This window comes from Lissotriton helveticus, chromosome 2_1 (assembly GCF_964261635.1).
Source record: "Lissotriton helveticus chromosome 2_1, aLisHel1.1, whole genome shotgun sequence".
In the NCBI taxonomy this organism is placed as follows: domain Eukaryota; kingdom Metazoa; phylum Chordata; class Amphibia; order Caudata; family Salamandridae; genus Lissotriton; species Lissotriton helveticus.
In genome coordinates, this window is record NC_136059.1 from 266,096,809 (window position 1) to 266,122,494 (window position 25,686).

General features: G+C 44.6%; 1 protein-coding gene across 2 annotated transcripts in view; it reads left to right on the forward strand.

Annotated features, from left to right (window-relative positions):
* The first annotated feature begins 927 nt into the window (after nucleotides 1–927).
* Nucleotides 928–25,686, forward strand: part of ME2 (malic enzyme 2) — a 129,669-nt gene continuing 104,910 nt past the window's right edge. Inside the window, exons 1-2 of one of the 2 annotated variants that reach the window (XM_078674800.1) lie at nucleotides 928–1,074; nucleotides 13,963–14,084. In XM_078674800.1, coding sequence (XP_078530926.1) covers nucleotides 13,977–14,084 — 108 coding nt within the window. In that variant the 5' untranslated portion in view covers nucleotides 928–1,074; nucleotides 13,963–13,976. Of the gene's footprint in view, nucleotides 1,075–8,522; nucleotides 8,674–13,962; nucleotides 14,085–25,686 lie in introns of those variants that run through there. The other variant, XM_078674801.1, reaches the window with a different exon arrangement.

A 25,686-nucleotide genomic window follows, 5' to 3' on the forward strand; every position in this document is an offset into this window, starting at 1 on the left:
CTTTACCCTTCCTCTCTACTCCACTCGTAAAGCAGCAATCATCTTTGTTATTAATAGTAGGTTTCAACTCCATCTTAAACTCACCCAAATGTTATTGTAAAAACCCTAATTTAGGGGATTTACACGTTGTGATGTTGGACAAAGGTTTGTGTACATATACCTGGAAGGCTCCTGCTAGGTATGCAGCCATGATACACCTTGAAAGGTTGAAGGAGGTGGTGGAGATCTCCAAACCCCATTTCTGAAATGATCTCAGATCATTTTTCACTGGTGAAATTGATTCATTGTGCTTTGTTTTGCACTATTGCGCACTCTTTGCAGACATTTCCAAAGGGGTTCATCCCATCTACCTTGTAACGTGAACTACGAACCCGGTTTTTACCAAAGTTATTGATCTTTTTTGCTTAGAAATGCACCAATGTTTCAAAACTTCAATTGTGCGAACAATCTTGCATATTATCCATGCCACGACAGGGCACATATGGTGATGTTCGAATATCACCATTATCTTTTACTTGAAAATCTGAGACATATGGCGATATTGCACAATATAAAGATAGGTAACATGATATTATTTCCACTGAACTGATCAACATGCAAATAAGAGGCTAAGAACTGTGAAACATGCTCTCCATTTGGTCACACAATGTTGACAACTGAACTGAATCCTTCTGAGAAGCACAGGTGCCAAAATACATGCCAGTGTCGCGTCACCGGCAGTGACCTTCCGCGCCCCATTTGTAGGAAGTCTGGAGATGACACAGCCTCTTCTAATCGCCGCTTCTGTCTGGCAGAATACCAGCAGGGGGTGCGCAGCCATAGTCTCCAGGTGATTTATGCCCGGGGCGCTGTCTCCAGCCTTCGTGACCCGCGAGAGCTCCGTCATTGGCCGCGAGTAACCCCGCCCATCCCCTGGCTCCTCCCACAGCTCGCTCAGGCCACGCCCCTCCGTGCTCTGTCGCTCGAGAGCGGAGGAGGCAGCGCGGGCCAGGCTCTGTCAGCGCCAGCAGCGGGACCGCCACAGCTGCACGCGCCTCCCCCCCACCAAGCTCCGGCGTCATCCCGGGCCCCCAGGTACATCCACCCGATCCCCGGTAGCCCTGTGTGCGCCGCGTTCTCCCCAGTACTATGAGGATAAGTCGTCATGAGGCTGTGCACAGCGCGCCGCTTCTTCTGGCTGTAGCCGCTGTTGCTTTATTTTGTTGTGTGTTCCCGGGGGCAGGGCAGCTCGTTTCCACTGTACTTTTGTTGGTCTCCCAGTCACTAAATGGCTGAGACACTCTTTGACTCTGGAAATGGGGAGAGTCTCCAGCGTGGCAGGGGCAGAGCATGATGGCTGCAGTGCCCTGTAATTACTACTCCAGTAGCAGGCAGAGGCGCAACTAGAGCCACATTCCGGGAAGCTGCCTCATCCCGGGCTGACACACACGGAGGGGGGGGGGGGGGGGGGTTGCGCGCCTGGCCAGAGGTGTCGTGTTCTTTGCTTGCTCCGGGGTCATAGCTGCCCTGCTGAGCCGTGGCTTCCGACACGGAGACCCGTCATGTGTTGTCAGTGGCTCTGTCCAGATGGACCCCAGCCACTGCCAGCCCCTCCTACTATTGCAACACTCCCCCGTCTGCCGTCCGCGAGCCCGGGCTGCACCGGGGCTGCAGGGAGGAGGCGCGCGTGCAGGGCAGGATGCGTCCGGCGTCTCTCTGGTGTGTTCAAGTCGGTAGTAAAGAACTGTGTTGTAAACTAAGAACCCCGTTAGGTATTAGCAGGTTTGCCACTGATGCTCGCTGTTTACTGGGCTCTGACTGGTCTGATAGTTCTATTTTTTGGATGGTGTGTGACCTCACAGACGCAGGATGCCACATTGTTACTCTATCGATTCAGCTTTCTAGTAACACTCTGTGTCCGTTTTCAGTTCACAGCTACTACTGTTTAAATCCAGGAATAGATATTTTGAAACCACTCCCCAGAGAGCGGCCTCCACGTATTCGTGTAAAAAGCATTTTATGGAGATACGAACTATAGTGCACTGTGCTCAGCAGGGTGGCAATGCACCCCGATGTGCTACTTATCCTTGGGGTGGGCAGTGGGCCCAGGCACCTGCAAGGGCGGGAGGTAGTTGGGCTTCTGAAGAGTAGAGGTTGGCGAGTCAAAAATTTAGAAGGATAGCAGATCCGAGCCAAGGATCTATCTTGCCCTTAGAACCTATGCACGAGCCAAGCCTTACAAATATTTAGGATCTACATCATACAACAAACATCGTGTGAAAATATGATAGTCTTTAACTTTAAAAATATATATATATTTCTGTAACACGCAGAAACATTTGACTTTAATACATAATATTATTTTTGTTCTGCGCACTCCATGAACTCGTGTATTAGAGGGTGCTCTCATATGCGATAACGTAGAAAAAGGAGGCTCTATAACATTAAATATTTGCTTAGGATTACACAATTTGGTCAGGTGGTGAAGCCAGGATTGGTCCCAATTTTTCTGGTTTCACATTTTTCAATTTACCCACTAGATGGTTACCTCTTGTCTCCTTTTAACACCAAAGGGTAATGCTTTGTTGTTTAATTCTATGCACATGATGGTAGAGCACAGGCAGCAGACAGAGGCCACACCATAGATAGTCTCGTTTCGGGGTCGAGGGTCAAGGAGGACCTCGTGCTGAGCCAGACCTCTGGCAAAAGCCTGCCTTAAGCGTCTCTCTCCTATCTATCAGAGAGTTCAGCAGATAGCATCCGCTCCCATGTATGAGGCCTGCTTCTGTGTGACCTGACTCTTCTGTTCTTGGCAGGGTCTGGAATCTGGATGGTAAAGTGTAAGGACACCTAACTCAGCCAAGGTGGTCCTCCCCACTATCTCCAGGCTCACTATTGGCAGGGATGTCAGATCCTGTGCCTGATATTAAGGGACTGAGGAATAATATGCTAAGGTTGAGTGTGTTTCTGTCTCGTGTCTCTCTCCTCTTCTCACTCTTACAATTGTTTCGGGCTGGCTGAGATCTTGGGTCTGGCTGGAGCCACTACCCAAGATGGCAATATACGACCATGTTACACATATTACGTGTTACGTATTTTGGGGTTAGTTGAATTGAAAAGGGGGTTTGTTGAAGCTGTTATTGTAAAGGTGCCAGTAGAAATATATGATCCAGTGTCTGCGACATTTAACACATACTTATGGATCGCCGCACAATAAGCAGCATCATTTCCAGATATACATATAATTATATAAATTCAATATAAAAGTTGTTTCTAGCTCAGTACATCAAAGTAATACTTAGAATGTGCCAAGTAATACCACAGAATTAGATTTTTCTTGCCATTCATTATATTTCTCCCATGCCACATAATCCTAGTGGCCGTGACAATGGCTGTCATTATGACGACACCCTATGTGGAGTTTTATAACTCTACATTTTATGTAATAAATGCAAATGCATTACTCGCAACCCTTTTGTTGGAGATCTTTGTTTATTTTCCAAAACTGACCTGCGAGGGGAAAATTTTTCTTCAAGGTCAGTACTGAAATCCTTTGGAATCTTGGGAAGGGGGAAATATTCAGGTATGGTGTGCTAGAACCAAACCACTGGTACAGCCTACACCCTTTCCCATCTGATTTTGATCACCAGTTGGAAGACAAGTTTATGTTTTTTTTTGTAAAGCGCATGGCTACCTGAAGGCTTCCCCGCCTGGTGAGTACTGTGCTGAGAGTAGGGCCTCTGGCACATGAACAGGGAAACAGCCCTGTCTTATTTCTTCCTGAAGGAAAGTTCATTTTCTAGTGCTCTGAGACTGGGTGAAAGATCGTTCAACAACTTCAGTACTGCGTGTGCAAACTATCTTCCTGCCCATCTCATCCTTTTTACCCTGGTTGTCCTGAGCAAATGAAGATTCGAGGATCTCTGGTGTCTTGTTGGAACATAAATAGTTACCAACTCTCTCAGCTTTACTGGGCCCTTGTTATTTATGGCCCTATGAGTAATACAGAGGGATTTAAACTTAATCCTTGCCTCAATTGGGAGCCAATGCAGCTGTTTGAGTGGTTCTCTTGTGGAGACATAGCTAGGAACCTTTAGAAGAAGCCTTGCTGCTGCATTTTGCACAGTCTGAAGCTCTTTATTACGTATTTGGGTGCACCCACATAAAGTGAGTTACCATAATCCAGATGGTAACTATGAGGGATTGAATGACCATTTTCCTTAGAGGCTTTGGGATAAAAAACAGTATCTTCTTGAGCATTCGAAGTAAAGAGAAACAGATGCTAGACAATTTATTTGCTTGGTGGTCCATTGCTAGCAAATTGTCCAACCAGACTCCCAAGTTTTTTATCACCCTTTGGGAACTGTGTGGGGAGGAACATGTCAACAGACCAGCTGATCAGAGGTCTGTGTATGGCCTGGTTTCCATGGATCATTAATTCTGTCTTATCACCATTCAGCTTTAGGCCGCAGCTTGTGATCCAGCAGCGCAGTTTATCCAAACAGTGTGCCAAATGTTTCTTTCCTGGATTATGGCCTTCTGTAAGAGAAACAACCAGCTGGGTGTCATCCACATAGGAGACTGCTGACCGGTTTGAGTCCTGCACTAAGGTGGCAAGCTGTCGCACATATATATTGAACAACGTGGGGCTGAGAGACGATCCCTGAGGGACACCACAAATCATTGGAAGCTGTCAGAGGCAGTCTTTGTCCATGACTTGTTAGGATCTGTTTTCTAGATAAAAGGTGATCCAATCTAATGCTTTTCCCTGAATTCCCACCTCGCAAAGTCTATCTCTTAGGATCTTGTGATCCACTGTGTCTAATGCCGCACTTAGAATGTGAGAAAAAGAAACAAACACAGGCCCTTCGGAAGCCTCTTTCGAAGCTACAGAATTCCATCCAGATACTTTAGCAGCAAATAATAATAATATAGAGTGCTTTAGATCAAATTTTAGTTAACTCAAGCTTTTCAGGTGGTGGGTGGGTGTGGAAGGCTGAAAACTACTAAATGCACAGTATTTTCCTGCCTAACTTGCTCTTTTTAACCACAGACCTCGTCTTTGATGTAAAGCAGGTTTCAGTTCTGTAATTTAGTCTATTTCGTAAGTCAAGCCATGTGATTCTCTGTAGATAAAATACAGATCTGTGAAATTACTACACGTTTTAACAGACATTTATTAACGCTTGTTTGATATAGGCCCATAAAATGTCTTTCTTACCTAAAAATACTAGAATTGTGTAACAGCCCGTGTAAGAGTAGACAAAGGCAGACTTTTTAAATGTACACCGTCTTTTCTACACTAAATCAAACATTTCAGCATGTGACTCACATTAAGTACAGCAAATGTGAACATTATGTAATACTGAAGCCCTTGCCCCAGGAACTCCTTTGATGTTGTGTTTTTTTAAACTGCTTCGAAAGAATTATTGTGTACCTTAAGTCTGTGTCTGTGATAGGCCTCCAGAGATTAACCAGAAGTGTATCCCTTTTCTTTTGCATTTGATATCTCCCTTCAAACGCAATTGTTGCATTTACACCTCCATATTGACTACAGTGATGTAATCCATATAGCAGCCATGTTGAGTATGGGCTGAAAGATTCAAGTTTGTGCGCCCTAATGCACAGACATGATGATCACAACCTTTACTTACTTTACAGAGCAAAAAGATCAAGTTGCTTCTGACTATTACTTGATGTTTATTTTATGACTTTGCTATAGCTCTCACTTAGCTCCAAGGGGAATTCAAGAGCTTCTAGAGAGCATTTCTGTTGTGTCAAGATTAACACCAGTTGTTATTAATTAAACCAGGATGTGTGTCTGTGGGTTTTTCTTCTGACTAGATTACAGACATTCAGAATGTGAGTGGCAGGTGAATGGAAAATGTTATTACACAATATTTCACAGCTTCAGAGGTGGGCGTCTTGGATGTTCTTGCAACCGTAGTTGCCATACTTAAGCACTTTAAAAAAAAAATTAAATTCTGTTTGAAGAATTCTACTGTGAATGCATGCACATCCACACTGGCCATCTTTGCACTGGATTTGTACACCTAAAATAAATGCATTTAAAGATCCCGAATATGAATGTTTCAGCGGGCGGCCATCTTGAAATGGTAAAAAAAGTGATTTTTTTTTTTGCGATGGTAAGCCACCAATAGTGTGGGGGTTAACTGAAAACTAGGTGGGGCGGGGCAGGTAAAGAGGAAGCATAGTGAACAAGGAGAGGGAATATTAAAAAATAAATGCAGGCACTGATGCTAAGTAGAGCAGAGAGCGAGATGGAGGGAGTCAAAATGGACCATATTGTGCACTGCAATAAAATGTTTGATGTCAGTAGTGGAACACTTCAACCAAACAAAACACTGTGAGACTGAATGTTTGCAGGTAGGACAAACAGAAGACCAGACATAAACTACTGAAGCAAGTGCAAAGAAGTGAGATCGAAAACAAAAACTTCCAGTCATGAGCAAGGGGCTGGCCCAAACTTTACCCTGTCTATAGAATGTATAGGGGACAGACTCCAAAGGAGCCCGTAGGAAGCTTAAAACTATTGAATCCTAACAAGTATTAGTAAAGTTACAATTGAAATTAAAGTCCCACAGCCTTGAAGTATTGCTGATCAATCTGAGCTGATTAATAATTCTTGCCACATTGCAGGACTCTCTTAGAATGCTAAACCTCCAGAAAAAAAGAATTCTTGCACAACTTCAAGACCATAAATCCTAAACACAAGCCAATCTGACTTTCGCTTCAAAAAAAGAATACTACATTGATCAAAGTAGGGGACAACCTACTGGAAGAAGCAGACCTGAGCCCAGTATGCTCACCCTCCTCCCGCCCCCACCTCTCCTACACCTTCAACACTGTGACCACAAAATTCTCATCTACTGACGCCAATCAGTAGCTTTTGCCACCAAGTGTTTCAAGTCATTAATCTCAGACTGCAGCCAACACGTGGGAGATATCTCCCACCTCCAGCTCACATACATATGAAGTTCCTCGACACCCCTTCTAAATTAACATAATGCATCTCACAGACCAAACTTTCTCTCACATCTTTATCAGAGACTTAGAGTAAGGAAACTTAGTGCTGTATGGGATACATACCACTTTTTCCAAAGTGGAGCTTTAGTGATATGAATCTCGTTAATGGAATCTCATGAAAAAATCTTTCCTTGCATCCCTTCATAAAATCATCGCGTGGTATAGGGCGCTAGTCAACTACTGAATGAACAAAGGCTGCACTAAGCTGGCCTACTTGTATACCAAGTGAACAGAATCTCCATCCAAGAAGCCTTCATTGGATGCCCATGCAATAGAACATTTCTTTCAAGAGCGTATATCTTACTTGCAAGTGCCCAGAGGACTTTGCACCAACTTTCCTTTGAAAAAATATCCAGCATTACAATTTTAATGCCTGCTCTTCTCTAATCAAACAAACATACTAGCAGCCCCAGAATGCTAAGAAAAAGAAGCGGAGACAGGTTCTTCTATGCCAGTGACCCTGCGTATCAGAAGTACTTATGCAGGATCGCTACAAATGCCCCAAACGTTTGTTCTTTAGGACAAAAGTAGGTACCTCCCTAGACTGACTTCTGGCCAGGATTAAACCTGCATATTGCCTCAGGTTTATGTCTGATATAAGATGGCTATAAAGTGTTGTGATGCAACTCACATTTTATGGGATGACTTCTTATTCTCTATCTACGGCATGGAAAGTTGCATGCTGGTTATGCAACTATACAGCTTTTAAGGGAGGGAGATACAACTGTCCCACTTTGCATGCAAGTGTGTTGCCTCTCTCTCAGCATGAGAAGCGATTACGTTATGCAGCATTCTCAATATAATCAAAGAAGTCATTTTGATGCATCAATTGCGGTCTTGCAAATTGTTTATAATCGTCACTTAATAAAGATCAGTCACTTTCCATCAAGAGTTCCGTTCCAAATATTAAAAGCTGATTTTAAAAATATCTGTATTCTATCCCAAAAAAATGAAACTAGGCAGCATTATATGCACAGGAGCCTCCGCAGTAAGGAAATAAAGCATGTTTTTTATGCTCCCTGGCTGAGCTGTTCGGTCACTGCTTGACATTGAGAATAGGCGTCTCACATATCTAGTATATTCGTTACACAAAACTATTTTTAGCGCCTGTGTTTTATTATAGTACCTGTTCTAAAAGAGGGCTTATCAAACCGCCGCTGGCAATCAAAGAGTCTCTAGATAAGAATGACATCCATTCCTATGAAAACCTACATTTCTGAACGCTCTATGCCTCAGAAGTACTGCCCAATGCCTTCAGTTTAGAAACAGTCTGAAGGCATTTCTTTAGCACCAGCCCTTCAGTTCATAAAACGGATTCTCTTCCCATGCTTCTGTTTACTGTTCCTTTTACCAAGTACCTTAATCATCATAGCGTGGTGCAAGTAGAGTGGCCATGAGTGGACTGTTTCCCAACGCAATATTAACCCCTTCTATGCGTCGGACGACCCCCGGCCAGGGGCCGTCCAAATCACGCATGCGTCTTTTTTTTTTTCCAGCATCTCAGCAGAATGTCCGCCACGGCAAAGGAGTTAAGTGCTGGCACTGGTTAAAGGAGTAGTGGTGGAGGCCAATGAGACGACTCTTGCAATATTCACCAATGCTCAGGACCAGAGCACTAATCTGGGTCTCTGCAGAGTGGACAGTAAGGTACAAGATAAACTAATAAATTGCTCTCTGATGATGTGATAACCTGGATTATTATTTGGGGAGAATGGTAGACCACCACAAGTAAGATTGACACTATTCTCGTTTGGTCAGGTAAAGGTTTCAGTCATTTAAACATGAGTCCAATCCCTAGAGCTATTGCATGTAGCAAACATGCTTACTGGAAGAACATGTGTAAAGCATTTAGTATTTCTAAAAGAGTTAAGTGGAAAACTCAATACAATAAAACCCACTCCAATTTATAACAATATAGAATATTTTACATAATAAAATGACAAAAATCCAATAAGGGTGACCAGAGAGATGAATTTTTAAAGATTTAACCGCATGCGCGCTAGCGAAATTCTGCTCCTGTGCTGAGATTTTTAAAACCGCATGTTTCATGAGCGTCGAAGGGGTTAAATAAAAATGGTGCTGCAAAGTGCCAACGGTAGGCAACTGGTCATGCTAGACTGGGACAAGTGTAAGGTTAGGGCTGACTGTCATGGGTCGTGAGTCAGATACTGAGATGTGATTGATCCTGTTTGTAAAGTTACCGTCACAGTTAGAACATTTCTGATAAGGGAGAGTCGTAAGTCGGCCAAGGCTGCAGACTTGATCCGAAGACTGGCTCTTTGACAATGGGTTGATGAAGGGTAAGGTCTCAGTGAATCAGTCGACGTAGGAAGGAAATGTGTCTGGAGTTTGCTTCCAGGAAGTTGTCACCGTCAGTCTGATGCTGCTCATCGTTGGACCCAGTGAAGCTTTCTACATTAGGAGTGAGACATTTTTCTGAAATTCGGTTTCCTAAGCGGGGCATGTCTATAGCTGAAGAGGGTTGACGTTGTTGGGTGCCAGATGGCATTGAGTCAGCTGAAACGCATTTGCTGCTGAGGAGAAGAAGTGAGGTCAGGGAAATGATCAGCCTCTCATCTTTGGTAACCCAAAACCGATTCTTGTGCAGTTCGTCTCCCACTGGCATTAATCCCTAGCTGGCTAGAATGACAAAAGAAGGGTCAGGTTCAGATGTTAGCTTAATCTGCCTGTGACAGGGTAAGTCTCTTTGAAGATAATACATTTTCTAGCTGTTGCATCAAGAATTTTCTAATCTATTTAGGCCACAGAGCCGAGGGTAGTGCTTTTTTTTTCTTTTACTGATTTTTACATCAGCCAATGAAAGTGTAATAAATTAAAAACTCTACACTTCCCATGAAATATATTGCATGATAATGGCTCACCAAACACCATATACATAACCCCTTCAAATATGATCAGCAGCATCTTGACTGCCCCTGCTCATTCTCTTTCGGCAACAGCCGAAAAACAATGTTTGTAGCCGAACACTCTTTGGCCACAGGACCAACAGCAAACTGATCATTTTCCTTCCAATGGGAACATCCTCTTTGGGTTTATGCACATATCTGCACCACTTAAATCTCAGGAAAGAATCTGCAGAACACAAATCTACTCCTGTCTTTGCTCTCTACCCAAGAGTAAAGAAACAAATCATATTCCAAGTATCCAGACGTATAAAAAGAAAACAGTTCACATGACAAATAAGAGGCACAATATAGTAAAAAAGAATTCATTTACATGTTTGTTTAATTTAGCGTGATTTATTTTGAGAATTTCTATTGATTTTATTTTTACATTGAGTCTCATACATGCAATGCTTAAAACTCCTATAAAAAACAATACTGTAATAAATACAAAATCACTTCAACATAGTACATAACATTATATTAGATCACCACACTCAGCAATCACTACCTCTCACTCATAAGCCACTCCCATGCTCTCCATATACACAAATCCCTCAAATCCATAGAACAAATATCTTTAGCAAACAGCAAATGATGTCTTGAACAGTTTGTCCATTTCTTCAGTATGCACCCATTTACCGGCCTTGCTACGGACACTAGCATGTTCTTGATCTGAGGTACCCCTTCTCCGTCCACTAGATGGCCCTGGTTTTTTTCTTCACTGTGAGACTGCTCACAATGCTTGAACTGGGTGGAAATAGGTCAAAGAGTCTTAGCCAAGGCCCGATCCACCGACTGTTGGACTGATTGGTACAGTGCCTCTACGAGATTCTCCACAAAACCCGATTGGTGTCCTTATCAAAGTAATACTGGTAATCCAGGCCAAAAGGTGGAGAGTCAGCCATAATATGAAGATGGGTTACGTGTCCAGAGGCAGTATGGGCTGAGAAGTCGCAATGAAGGTAGTAATGTCTTAACTAAGGCACGTAGGGGAGCATTCGGATGAAAGGAAAACCAGAATCTAGATTATTGCAACCATTAACAACCAACTGTGTTAATGGGGCTAAATGGGCCAGATATATAGACATTGGGCACAATTAGTTAGTTTTCAGAGGTTCTGCTCCTCAAGGCATGTGTTATTGCAGTCTTGGCATGAAATCTGTTCAAAGTACAGAGCCGCAGTGGGTATGCTCACGTCAGCAGGAAACAGGGTGGCCAAGAAAATAGGACTACAGTCAGCAGGGTAGCCTGCCGGTGCATAGTCCTACCCTGGGCTTCTGCTATAAGAAATAAACTGACATGTAGTCCTTGGGGATTGAAAATTAAAGGAATCTTCCAAGAATACAAGGTTAACCAATATTATTAATGCTACAAATATTGTTTGTCAAAGTGAACAGCGTCCTTGGGTAGCGTGCTCATTCGGCTAACACAAAGCATGTGTATGAGAGAGCGCTAGACCTTACAACTAGGACAAAAACAGCATGAAACCTCCAGTAACATAAGCAATAGTTACCAAATAATTGTGAGTTGAATCAAATACGACAGTACTTATCTTGACTGCAGAGCAGCAAGAAAGCCAATTCAAGATGTCATTGATCCTGTTTCAAGAGGTTATAAGTATTGCGATTGGTGATTGAATATGATGTAATATGGTTCAAGTGAAGTGCAGTTTTTACTTTATCATAAATCAATAGAAGAAAAAAAAAATTTGGAGCCTCGGGTCCTGACATAGAATTACGTTCCTGGGTAGTGTCCATATGGTTATCCTGTCAGCCTGTCAGAGAAACAGAACATATCCCCATACCCAAGGCCTTTGTCTCCGCTCTGCGAGCAAGTTCACATCTCATTGAGCTCCTGGGTGACAGCTGGAAGCTCATGGAAATCGGCTTCTAGGGGCTTCAGGCAGGAAAAGGCAACTTTACAAAAAAGTAAAATTTTCAGAAAATTAAGAACAAATCCTGCTTTACCAATGAATTTAATTTGTAATAAATATTTTAACTCCGCCCAAGAATGAACTTTTTGTCTTGTGGAAATAACATTATTTAATTTAAATATTAAATCCCAGTGCTTTCCTGTGAACAGCTAACCCTGCTACAGTGAAAATAGCTTTTGGGGCCTTGTCAATTTAAGCACGTATTTTACATTATACTTTTAAATATCATACTTTTAGATACCATGCACCCTGACTTATTGGGCATTAAGGCTTACTATAGGGGTGACTTATTAATATGTAAAAGGAGCGGTTAGACCTGTCAAAAGGGTTTAATATTAAGGCAGGTTGAATTTGCATTTCAAACCTGCACAACCATGTTACCAGGGGCAGGCCCTTAGTCAAGTATTGCACTGTCACTCTAGTGGTGGGACACTGTGCTGTAGTCTATTAGTGTCATATAATTTACAGGCTTTGTACACTTCGTACCGTACTCTAGGGACATATAGATAAGTTAAAAATGGCAATTAAGATATAGCTAGTTTCAAAATTTTTAGGGGTCAGAGCACATGCACTGAGGCCTGGTTAGCAGAGTCCCTGTGCACAGAGTTTGAAAACAGTTCTCCACCTTCAGAGTGCAACCAGTCATTTGTGCAACTATTGCCCGTGCTTCTGACAATCTATGGATCTTGAGATTCTTGTACAAGAAGAATTTTTTAAGGTCCGGTCTATCCAGGGCGGGCAGCTGGGACACACCCTTTCTTTGTCACCAGAAAGTAGTAAGAATAGAAGGCCCCTCTGCTTTCTACAGAAGAGACTTGTTCTGAAACTTCTAAATGGAGTAGGATTCACAGTCCGTAGATCAACAGATTGTGACTGAGGCAGTGTGTATCTTGTCTTCAGTAGCCAATCCAGAGTATGCTATATTCTTAGTACATGAGTGGTCCTGATAGGTTTGGGTTCTCCCACCAACTAAATGTGGAAAAAAGTGGAGCGTAACAATTCATTTGACAGCACAACTTTCCCAAAAATAATTGACTAAAATCCATGATCATAATTAAAACCGTCGGCTGCAGCCAAAGTTTTCCATGCTTTCACTGGAGCAATTTCTCCTGATCTCTCACCCCTCCACCCTGTTGTCCACCGCTTTGTTCGATGGAATGTTTGACATTTCACACCCCCATAATCTCACTAAGATATGCCCCTGCATAGACCAAGCAAACTGGCTTATTTAAACTTTATAACAAGGTCTCCCGTGGTGGGGATGGGCTATATGAATATTTCGAATTGCAACATAATAGAATATACCGAATTGAAGCACCTATTTTAAAGGAACAAACCTTTATCAAATTTTGACATAACCTTTGTTGCTTGGTTGAAGGCACATTTTTTGATGGCTTTGACTGCTGCTGTAGCTCTTTGGACCAAGTCAGAACGTGGACTTAACTTTGCCTGGTGTCTCCTTGTGGATTTGCTGGTTTATTCTGTTTAATGGATACCAGCCTGTCTGGAGGTCTTTTTCACAGTATTGTCCTCCTAAAACATATGGTACAGAATTTATGCTAATACAGTATCGCAAGAGTACATTTAGATTTGCCGGTCTTAACTACACATCTTTGTACCTACGAGATCGTCCTGCAGTGGACTTATTAGAGGGAGGGTACCCGGCTATGTAAAATATTTGCATAAATCCCTGGTATGGGTCAAAAAGGACTCCATTGTAACCTCGAACAAGGATTTTCCTTGTCTTGCCACTAGTAGGCAGATTACCCACTGATAGGTGGGAATTTAGGAGTATGTCAGATTTTGAAAAGTTGTGATGTGCAGGGACAGGTGGATATTTATGTTAATGTATTGCAGGCCGTTTATTGCCATTCTGCAATACCTCGGTAGTCAAAAGTTCCTCTGGCCATCCTTCTGTTTCTTTGAGATGCCAAGTTATATTAGCCCAGAACTGACCAGTTGCGTGACATGCATTCTGCTTATGTCACATCTGATGATCTGCACCTCTACCTGCATAAATGTTTTCCCTTTTTTTTGTGCTAAACAAATGTATGACTTTCATATTTATTTTTTAACATTACTGCTATTTCTTTCCAGCCTTCTACAGAAAAATGTTGTCACGACTAAGAGCCGTCGTTGCCCCTTGTGCACTGGCATGTCGCAGAGTACACACCAAAGAGAAAGGCAGGGCTCTTATGTTAAATCCAAGAACAAACAAGGTAAGCAAAATATTTCTTATACTCTAGATTTTTGTCACAAAAGTAATGCTCATACCAGACTGAACCCTAAGATATCTTCTAAGTTTACTGTTTACAAGTAAATAGCATGTGCAAAGCAAGAATAATGCCTCACCAGGTACTGCAGACCTTGACGGACACACAAACCTACACCAACATGAAGGTGATCACCCCCACGCCATTGGTTGGTTCTGTATACACACCTAATGGGACCTAGCCAAAATTTCTCAACCATGATTAGCCTCCTAATAATCTTTGTCCCTCAACTGGATCCGATCCTTCCTCTCCGGCAGAACACAGATTTATTTATTTGATTTGTAAAGTGCTACAGCTACCCAAGAAGGGTTTCCCGTCGCTGGTAGAGAGATTGAGTGCAGGAAAGGAGGGGAGAGAGATGATAGCCAGGCCAGTTTTACTGGTTGAACAGCCAGGTTTTCAGGGATCTACGGAAAGTAACAAGATTAGTTTCAGTGCGCATTTTTAGGGGGAGGGAATTCCATAACTTAGGACCTAGGTAGGAAAAGGACCTGCCTTCCATTCTGGAAAGCCGGACCTTAGGCACGTTAAAAAGGCCCTGAGAAAAGGATCTGAGATGCCGAGTGGGAAGATAGACATGAACTAGGGATTTTAGGTATCTTGGGGCAGAACCAAATTTTATCTTATGCATGAAACAGAGTCTTAAATTTTACTCTGCTCTCAATTTGAAGCCAATGCAAATTTTTTAGGTGTTCCGACATGTGTTCTCTTCTATGGCACTTGCGCAATAGACGGGCCGCGGCATATTGTACACGCTGCAGTCGTTTCATTACAGCTTGGGTTGCCCCTAGGTAAAGGACATTCCCGTAGTCAAGCCTAGAGGTAATTAGGGCATTGACTACAGATTTCTTGGTGTCTTCCGGGAGCATCCATATAATCTTACGGAGCCATCTCAGGATTATGGTCATGCTCCCTCCCCCCCCCCTCTTCTCCGAACCCACCGACATCATCTGCGGAGTTCCCCCAAGGATCTTCTCTGAGCCCGACTCTATTCAACATCTACATGGCCCCCATCACTGCCATCGTCAGGCAGCAAGGACTCAGCATCGTGTCCTACCCTGACGACACCCAGCTCATCCTCTCCCTCACCAACAACCCAAAAGACACTAGACTCAGCTTCCAGGAAGGAATGAGAAACGTGGCCGCCTGGATGAAGGACAGCTGCCTAAAACTCAACTCCGAAAAGACCGAGGTTCTCATCTTCGGACCACGTCTTCTGGTGGCCTCCCACCCTCGGGCATCCACCCACCCAACGGACCACGCTCGGAACCTCTGCATAATCCTAGACTCCTCCCTCTCCATGAACCGCCAAATCAACGCCATCTCCTCCACCAGTTTCAACTGCATCAGAGTCCTACGAAAGACCTTCAAGTGGATCCTCCAGACTGAAAAAAGACAGTCACCCACGCACTGCAACTGAATTAGCACCGACCCTGCATGCTCACTCCTACAGCCGTATATCCGTGGTTGGCCCTCTGCACCTGAATATGTGCCCTCGCCTGCATCCTTGAATCTGCGCATACTACTACACACTGAACTGCCTGCATCTTCTCGCCTTGGTACTCAAAGTGTCACCACTGTACCCGGGCCCCCTCTTCTACATCCCTGAACCTGTGCTGTGCGCTCTCTGCCAAGCAGTGTCCACGGCCTTCCACTCCCACTACCCGAATCCTACCCCTCATGCACTCCCAAAGCTCTGCGCCCTCTTTCAGCACGCCTGGATGTATGCCCTCCTGTGCACCCCTCTGCACGACTGAACCTGTGCTCTCCCCGTATTCAGCCAGTGCCCTCCCTGCCCCTCTCAAACTGCACCAGCTCCCCCGGACACCACAGGTATCTATTCTGGGTACTCGCTTCAAACTGAGGGCGGCAGGAATGTTAGGACAGATAATGCCATGTAGCTGATTCAGGCTTATTTGGGAACAAAGTAACCCCGTGGTAAGACAGTTAAGACAGCAGCAATGCGAGTTAATGCACCTGCAATAAAGATCAGAATATAACAATAAGGCGCTACAAGCCCCCTTCAATTTCCCGATGTTAAAGAAATAAATACCGATTCATGGAGTAACGGTAACCTATTGCATCTGACACTAAGAGCTCTACCCAAATATTAAAGTATCAATGAGCTCATTAAAACTGTTGTAAACAACACCTCGGATTACCTCGTCCGACCGCCTTCCCCTCCCCAGGGCAATGAACTCACCCACACTGTGCCCTGCCTCTCAAACCCTGACCTCTAAACTAAAATTTATTTTCGTACACACGAGGAGAGAGAGGAGGGTAACTGCAATAGGCTCAGTCCAATGAGTCCGGCACTTTCTCTACAAAGCCATGAAATCACTGTTGGTAATGCCTTGTAAACAAATCCCTAGATGTCCCCTTGCAAATCTGATTCCAGAGCCTCATTTATAAGTCAGATGGTTGTTTTTAAAATGGTACAGCACGGCAGCAAACAGTAATATTACGATCCATGCATTTTCTTGGCCACTCGCCTTGATATGATTTAGGTAAGCAAAGTCAATGCCACCTGGCTTATGTTATAGAATGCTTCGCGCTAGGTCGGAGGCAGCACTGAGTAATGGGCAGTCGCGGCCGGCATTACCAGCGGGTGGGGTGAAAATGGGGTAGTCGCACCGCGGAGGGGATGGGAGGGGGAGGCGTTTAAGGAAAAAATAAAAGTAAAACTTACCGCCCGCATTTAGTGAAGTCCCGGAGACTCCCACCGCCGCTGCGTTTGAATTCATCAGGGCTGAGCTCGTCATCAGGAAGGCTGCAGGCAGCCTCCCTCCCCTCCACCGCCGCGTTGTTGATTGGTGCGGCTGCTGCCTCACCCGGGTCCTTTTCTCTCTGTATGCTGCAGCAGAGGGGAGTGGATTGCCCACTGTTGTTAATACTGACTGTTTGGGTGGCCTCAGGCTGCCCAAACAGTCAGTTTTAACAACAGTGGGCAAGCCTCTCCCCTCTGCCCTCGAGCAGGACCGCCCACCCCCAACCAGGAACTTCTGCTTTCTCACTGTGCGAGAAGGCAGAAACAAATGGTAGTTATTACGGTAATAACTAACATTTGTTTCTGCCTTCTCACATGGTGAGAAAGCAGGGGGGCGGCGCCCAACCACCCCTATAGAGGAGCCGCCACTGGCTGCCACTTACTAGGGCTCGGCAATGCTGGATTTGCACACACCAAACTAAGGGCCAGATGTCCGACCATTCCATTTTGAGAGTTGCAATTTTTTATGTTTTGCAACTCTCAATTTGGGACTCGCAGAATGTCTGAGACACTGTATGCCTGTGGTTCCCAAACTGTGCGCCGCGGCGCCCTAGTGCGCCGTTATCAGGAGCCTGGGGCGCCGCACACGAAGTGTGAAAGTCACACTAAGAATGTGTCACTTTCGCCCCCCCTCGCCTCCGTGATGAATAGGTTGCTCTGCCCCTAGTCTCTGCCTTTCTGAAGCAGAGCATCACGGCGGAGGGGGGTGCACAAACAGCGCGTACAGGACTCGGCTACAGACATAGCTGTGAGGCCCGCCTGTCACTGAAGATCCAGGCACGTCTTACTCAAAGGCAAAAGATGATGCCCATAATCCCGCATTTTGGCGCCTGGCAGTTGTAACCATTTTAAAAGGCAATCAACTCTTTCAGCTGCTGATGAGCTGTGAAAGAGATGATGGTCAGTGGCAGAAAGGAAGGTGTTGCAGCACAGGAGGAGGTCATGCTCCTTGTGGAGTCACGAGCACCTTTGGTTATTTAGATGCAAATAGCATTGAAAGAGTAAATGAAACTAATTTTTAATTTTTTTTTCCCCTCAATTTTTAAATAGAGCAAACCCAAACATATTGGAGTGCTTTACATGAGCACCAATGACATTTCATAAGGACATGTTCCTTTTTTATTTACGGAAAGATTTTGGGGTAGATGTATTAAGCCTTTTGCGATTCGCAAAGGCCGAAATTGCGAATCGCAAAAGGCTTTTTGCATTTGGTGGGTGCAGGGTCAGGGGCCTGGTAGAGAGCGCTGGGTGGGAGCAGGGTCAGGGGCCTGGTGGAGAGCGTTGGGTGGGTGGGTGCGGGGTCAGGAGCCTGGTGGAGAGCGTTGGGTGGGTGGGTGCAGGGCCTGGTGGAGAGCGTTGGGTGGGTGGGTGGGTGGGTGAGGGGCAGGGGCCTGGTGGAGAGCGTTGGGTGGGTGGGTGCAGGGTGGGGGGCCTGATGGAGAGCGTTGGGTGGGTGCAGGTTCAGGGGCCTGGTGGAGAGCGTTGGGTGGGTGCCTTATGCCTTGATGCAGCCGCACTCTGCCAGCTTCTGTCTTTGCCTCACTCCTCATTGAGGGGTTGTCACTCGTGACTGCTGCATGTTGGAGAGTGTGAGGGGAGAAGGGTGCAAGGCAAAGGGGAGAAGGGTGCAAGGCTGAGGGGAGAAGGGTGCAAGGTAGAGAAGGGTGCAAGGAGGAGGGGAGAAGGGTGCAACGGGGAGGGGAGAAGGATGCAAGGTAGAGGGGAGAAGGGTGCTAGGCAGAGAGAAGGGTGCAAGGCAGAGGGGAGAAGGGTGCAAGGCAGAGGGGAGAAGGGTGCAAGGCTGAGGTGAAGTAGGTTACAAGGGGAAGGGGGAGAAGGGTGCAAGGTGGAGGGGGAGAAGGGTGCAAGGTGGAGGGGGAAAGAGTGCAAGGGAGATGGTGATGAAGTTAAAAATGTGCCCCCCACCCCCCCGAAAACATTTCTGCGGATACCCATGCTCAGAGCCCACCTCACGTAAACTTCTTGTAACGCCACAGAGCTCCTTGAGCCTTACTCTAGCCTGGTTACTTTTAGTGTGAGTGCTTTATACTACTCTATGTATGCATTGAGATGTACTTTATAAGATCTTTGTAATTGCAAATAAAGTTTTATGACAGTGATGGCTACTCTCTGAATCCTTCATCACGTCCAGGCTTGATTCTTCATGTAGACCAGTGGTTCCCAAAGGGTGCGCCGCGGCACCCCGGTGCGCGGGTAAAAAAATGGTGGGGAGCCACGGCCAACTGGCAATTAGGTCAAGGGAGCTACGGGTCAAAAAAGTTTGGGAGCCACTGCTGTATGCGATTCCTAATAGGCTCGCAAATTACCTATCTCATTCATATTCATGCGGCAGGTCGCAATTTGCGACCCCATGAGGAATGGACTACAAACACATAGATGATGGCCTGCTGGGGGACAGCAGACCCCCATGTCTGTCTTCGATTTTTAAATAAAGCAACTTTTTTTTCCAAATGCAGCCCGTTTTCCGTAAAGTAAAATGGGATGCATTTAAAAGAATAAAATTAAAAGTATTCTTCTAATTTTTTAAGGGCAGGCCAGGCAGTGGTCCTCCGGACCACTGCCTGCTCTTAAAAATAATTTACGCACCCATTCACAAAGGGGAAGGGGTCCTCTAGAGACCCCTTCCTGTATGCGTGTGGCTTACCACCTACTTAAAGTGGGTGGTAAACTGCAAGTGTTTTGCGGCCACAAATGCGGTCCCAATACTATGGTACACACCATTGTGACGTGCTATTAGGAAGGGACACTTTTCCTAATAGCAACTCACAAACACTATTTTGTAAGTCACCGACTCCCAAAATGGTGTTTGTACATTGCACTTCCACTTTTTGCAGTCGCAAATGGCCCGATTTCCCGTTTGCGACCACAAAAAATGATTGTACATCTGGCCCTAGGTTAGCAAACTTTATTATCGCTCTGCTTCATGCACAAACACTTTTAACATGTGCTGCCTGCATTTGGGGCCACTGGAAGTATGTTGCACAGGGGTTGTTGACTAAATTATGCAGCAAAAATAAAAGGCTGCAGCATAATGTGCCACATTTTCTTATACTTTATTACTTTGATATTTGTATACATACTAACAGTATCTGCAAAGATTTTGCCTTATTTGTAGCAGTGTAATGGAGCAGTGAGAAAGGTGATCAGTCAACCTATACAAAGGGCCCTCCACTTTGCAACACAAATCACATTATTTAGTAACTTTTGAGCCGTTTGAGCTACAATCATTTTTTTTGTTAAAATTGTCAGATTATGCAGCAGGTGATATATTATGTGGCAAATATGGCAGCGCCATACTATGTGGAAATAGTTTGTAAAAGTAGGATATTTTGCCATTCATGTTTGAACCGCTCTTTTGGAAGGGAGGGGAGGTGCTGATGACCGAAACTGCGTGGCTCCAAAACAAAGTTCTTGTGATTCCATTTAAAGCATGTTTGGGACATTTTGTGATTTGAAACTTGCACCACCAAAGCATCACTCAGTCAAGTAGTGCTGTGATGCTGAGGTGATACTATCACTCAACACCACCTGAGCACCATCTCTGCAAAAGCACACCACCCCAGTATCGCTCAGCACCAACTCAGTATCACTCCGGACCACCTCAGCACCATCTAAGCATCAGCACAGCACCACTGCCTCATAAGTGCACCGCCACCAGTGCAGCACCACCTCATCATCAGCACAACACCACCTCATCAGTGCACCGTACAAACTCAACATCGGCACAGCACCACCTCCGCATCAGTACACCACCACCACCACTGCCCCATCTCAACACCAGTGCAACCCCACCTCAGCAGCAATTCAGCACCAATGCAGCTCCACTACTGCATCAGCACAGCACCAACTAAGCATCACTCAGCACCACCTGAGTACCAGCGCAGCACCACCACCTCAGCATCAATCCGTACCACCTCAATATCCCTTAAAATAAGCTAAGCACCACGTCAACATCAGCGCAGCACCATTGCTGGATCAGCACAGCACCACCTCCTCATCAGTGCACCACCACCACCAGCGCAGCACTCTGCATCAGAGCAGCACCACTTAGGCGCCACCTCAGCATTACTCCACATCACCGCCGTATCATTCAGCACCACCTCAGTCTGGTCTCTGAATCTGTCATCCTTTGATTCTCCCCTAGTGTCTGTCCACTGCTCATGTTGTAATTCATGTACTATTTCCCACCCTCCCATTGTTTGTGCCCTTCGCCCATAACAAAACAATTAAATAAGGTATAACATACCACATTAGAACAGGCAGGAAGAAGGTGCAAGCATTGAAAGGACAAAAAAACAAGAAGACTTTTTTTTATGTTAATTCATTTTTCAATCGTCTGTTCAGTTGTACAAAACATCTTCTTGGTTATATACAGGGTAACAAAAACGCTTCACCCCTTCGCTACTTCTGTCGGCCAACGGCCATCGTGAGCACCACCTCCGTAGTGCTATGCGGGTCCGTTGGCTGACACGGACCCGCCCACTTGATCAAAGTGCTGCACCGCGGCAGAATTTTCCCGCGGTTAACACTTTTTTACATAACTTTATAATGTGTTGCAAAGTAGCCACAGTGCTCTTCAACATAGTTTAAAGACCTAAGCAAAGCCAATAGCTCTGGCTAAACACTTATAAATTCCCAAAGACAAAACCTATTGGCTATGCCAATGCTTGTTTTGAATTAGGCGTCCCGCTTTTCATTTCCTTTATCTACCAATGGCTGTGCATGATGAAGGGTAGGGCTTTCTTCCATAATGCTAGCATGCTGTCTGAGGTATTGGGCTGCTGTAAATTTGCACAAATTCACGCTATGTGAAGCCCATGCCGGGACTCAAATCTGCATTTCTACAGCCATGCTTTGTGGGGTTTTTTTCCCCACCTACCTCGAGTTGTGCTGTTCCTGTACTTTTAAATTTCATTTCCAGGGTGGCACGAGGCAATGTAGCCCTTCATACTCCTCTCTTCCTAAGCAAGGTGGCCGGAATTAGGGCCTCGGGAGGAGGCAGGGGGGGTTACCCCCCCCACCGAGAATAAAAAAGGCAAGGTCCGGTGGAAGGACGTTCACCCATAATGCAGCCAAAACCTGGAATTCACTTCCTCTTCATCTCAGATCCAACCCCAATCTTTCCTTATTTCTAAAACAACTAAAGAGGTTTCTGTTTAATTCCCCTCAGTAACTTAGCCAGCTACTCCGGCACGCTACTTCTATTCTGGTTCCTAGCGCTTGGACGCCCCCGGGCAGCAACCGCGCTGTTATAAATCTACCTTTCATTTCATTCATTTCATTTCACCTTTCTTATTTTCTAAATGAGCGGATTTCATCATGCTCCCCTGCCCGCCCCTGTTGCTTCCATGTGTCCTCGCTGCGTGTTTGTGTGTCCTCACTGCGTGTTTGTGTTGGTTAATAATTCTTCATATAGTGCAGCCCTGCTCCCTGTCCCACTCCATACCGTCACCAGGGGAGTATGTTATGCTTCCCCCACCTAGCAGCTTCCTTCCCTTGCTTATCTAGTCTTGCCAGGTGCCCTTCCCGGACCCGCCCCCATGCCATCGGTCACATTTACCTCCTACCATTAATCCCCATTAAAAAAGGAAAATACTGTGTGGAAGTCCATTCGATAAAAAAAATGGATCTGCACAGTTATTCCCCATTCTGCAGGAATTAACTTGGAACTGCATTTACTTGTGAAGTATTAAGGCATTATACCAGTGTTTACAGATGCAGAGTCGCTAACCCACCTGCTCCCTCACCTTGTAAAGGGGGCCTTAATGGGGAGGAAGGAAGTGCTCTTCTGCCGCGCCATGATAGGAGTAACAGGAGCGTGTTCTTGTTCAATCAGATCAAGAGAACTTGTAAGTGTGTGAGAGAAAAACACAAGTGGAGCAGCATCACAGAATGACTGCTCCAGCGACTTCTTCTTGGGTGCATGGCGATTGTGAATAAAATGATCCGCTTAACTGCATTTGCATGCTTGAAAAACTGTTAATAAGCCATGGCGCGCACCTTCCAGAGCCCTGCGCTACTGTGGTGGTCCACAAAAGCCTCTACACACTTCATTTCCCTACCATCGCTGCGCTCTCCGGCCTCTTTCCATTTTTCAGCAGCAGGCAGAGAAAATGTCAAAACAATGCAGGCTGTGGGCTCCTACTGCTCATCTAACCATGCAGAGGCCATTTGGCAGCTTGCGTGATAAAGTGCAGGAGTCCTCGAGAAAAATAGAACAAGCATTTGCAACGCAATAGGTCTTGCATTTGCGAGAGTTTGAGCTGTTGGCATTGTAAGTTACAATTCCTTTTATTTAAGTGTTGGTTTTGAAAACAAATACATAAAAGGCATTATCTATGAGTCTGTTTGTCCCCCTTGATCAAAGTGGGTTCATTACCCAAGCAAATATTCTGGTGCTTTTCTCTTTTACATTGTTTAGATGAGTTTACCTTCTCTATAGCTCATAATGTTGCCATGTGGATTCTAGTTTTGTTTTATTGCTCCCACATACATGATGGGGTGGTTGGAGATGTTGGTTTTGTTAGGATACTTGCCTTCATGGTCCTCATAGAGTAACCCCTATACCATTAAAGCAGAGGATAGGATACCTTCCTGACTGCAGGACCCTATTATCTTAGAACTGTATTGAAGAAGTGATTGTTTGTTAGTTATCTTTTTATATTTCTTTATCAACACATTATCTAATCCTGCTTCTTTGATGGTGTCTCTGACCAACATCATTTTCTATTTTCTTTTCTTTTGTAAATATCTGGTGTTGTAACTGGTGCTGTTCCTTGATACTCTGTATCAACTAACTCTATCATAATTTGCTGTTATTGCATTTCTTTTATTTCATCTTAATGAATAAATAGACTTAAAAAAAATTCTATTCATCAGTGCACACAGGTCCTATACTTTCCCATAGTTATCCTAGATAGAGATTGTGTAAATGCAGCTGTACTGTCATCAACCTTGTATAAAACCCCCTAAATAAAGCAGTAAGCCATTTCCATGCCATTCTAATATATCTGTAGGGCATTAGAATGCCCTAGTTACTTAATGTCAGTGGCATTAATAGATGCACTGTGAGTATTTGCTACAGAATGATCCCAGATCCATAGCACGTTTGCTTATTTTTGCAAGAGATGAGGTGAGAAGTGGGTGGAGGAGGGAGGTAACTTTCAAAACTTGGCACCCTTTCATTTTTATGCTGCTGGACAAACATGTTATCAATGTTATTCCAATGTCAACACCGTTGTGACATGGTCATTAACCTCACTTCACTCGTCGTTCCAGCTTAATCTCCACTTCCCCTTTCATTCAGAAGTAAACGTACTATTCTATTAAAATGATGTCAAATGGTAACAAAAAAAATACATGGTTATCGCAATCGTATGGCTGCCATATTTAGGTGGCAGCATGTTTTTATTTTTGTGTTCTTTCAATTTTGTAACATATGCTTGAGATAAAACCAAACGTGACCATCACACTAGTGTTTCAAGGACAGACCTATTTGTTTTGTCAGTGCCTGTTGCGAGAGGATTCTCATCTTATCGGTGATGAGGACACATTGAAAGTAAAGATTAGAGGTGAACGAGGACATGGTGGAAGCCTGAATCTAGAGAGGTAGCAGTTATCGGAGTGCAAGGGCCTTCCTGAGCTCTATGAATGGTTTCCACCAAGATCTAGTTTTGGTCTGAACATCGGTATCTAGACTGGATGGTGGTCAACACAACCAGGTTGATAATTTGTGAATATCTGAAGCTTTTATGTGATTATAATCCATGATGTCCGACATGCATAGTGCAAAACTGCAGCCAGTAAGGAATAAAGATGGCTGAGATTGAAGTATTTGCATTGTATGTGAGGTATTCAAGATCTTTGCCTTCTAAGGCGCTTTTCCAATATTGAATTGAGGCACTGGTTCTGATGGTTGTAAGACATGCGTTTCAGTGACGGATGCCAAGAAAGAAGGAGACCTGGATGTAGCTGAAGAAGAGAGCGGCCTGGATGAAACCACAGTGTTCCTGGAGTCAGAGTATAGCATAAGGCCAGGTGATAGCGCATGAATGTCATGGAAAGACCGATGGGTTGTGGAGCGATTTCAAAACAAATATTAAAGACTCGTAAAGGGCCTTGAATTTTGCCAAACTCTGAGAGATTGTAGGGCCTTTACCACGCGGCAAAGGAGTGCTGAGGGAGGGCCACTAACTGCCTATAGCAGTAATTCCGTTTAATGAATTGACTGCATTTATATGACCTATAAATAAGTGGGAAATGATTGAGAGGGTGTAAAGTGCATATATATACAAATTTTAATGCCAAGTTATAGTGGCAGTAGTAGTGATGCAAAGCACCATTCACTTGTTAGAATTCTGGGGATTTTAGTTTGTAATTATAGCGCCGTGCAGTGGCACAGAGCAGTGAGATAAACATGTGCGTGACTGGATGAAGGATGACAAACTGCAGAAGGAGAAAGAGATGTGTTTGTCATTGGTATAGAGGCGGTAGATGAATCCAAAAGAAGAAACCAGGTCACCAAGGCTAGTGGTATGTGCAAGGTAAGTATGGCAAAACAGAGGAACTAAGGCTTGGCCATACAGAGACACCAACTAGTAAGTCAGTGAGTGAGGCTAGGTCGAAGTTTAAGCTGAATTAGACGTGCAGCTGGAGAGATAAGAGTGAACCATATCAAGGTTGAGCTGAGGATAACTTTAGAGCTGATGGACTTTGGTAGAGTGTGGTTGTCACCTGTGTCAAACGTGGCCGATAGATCAA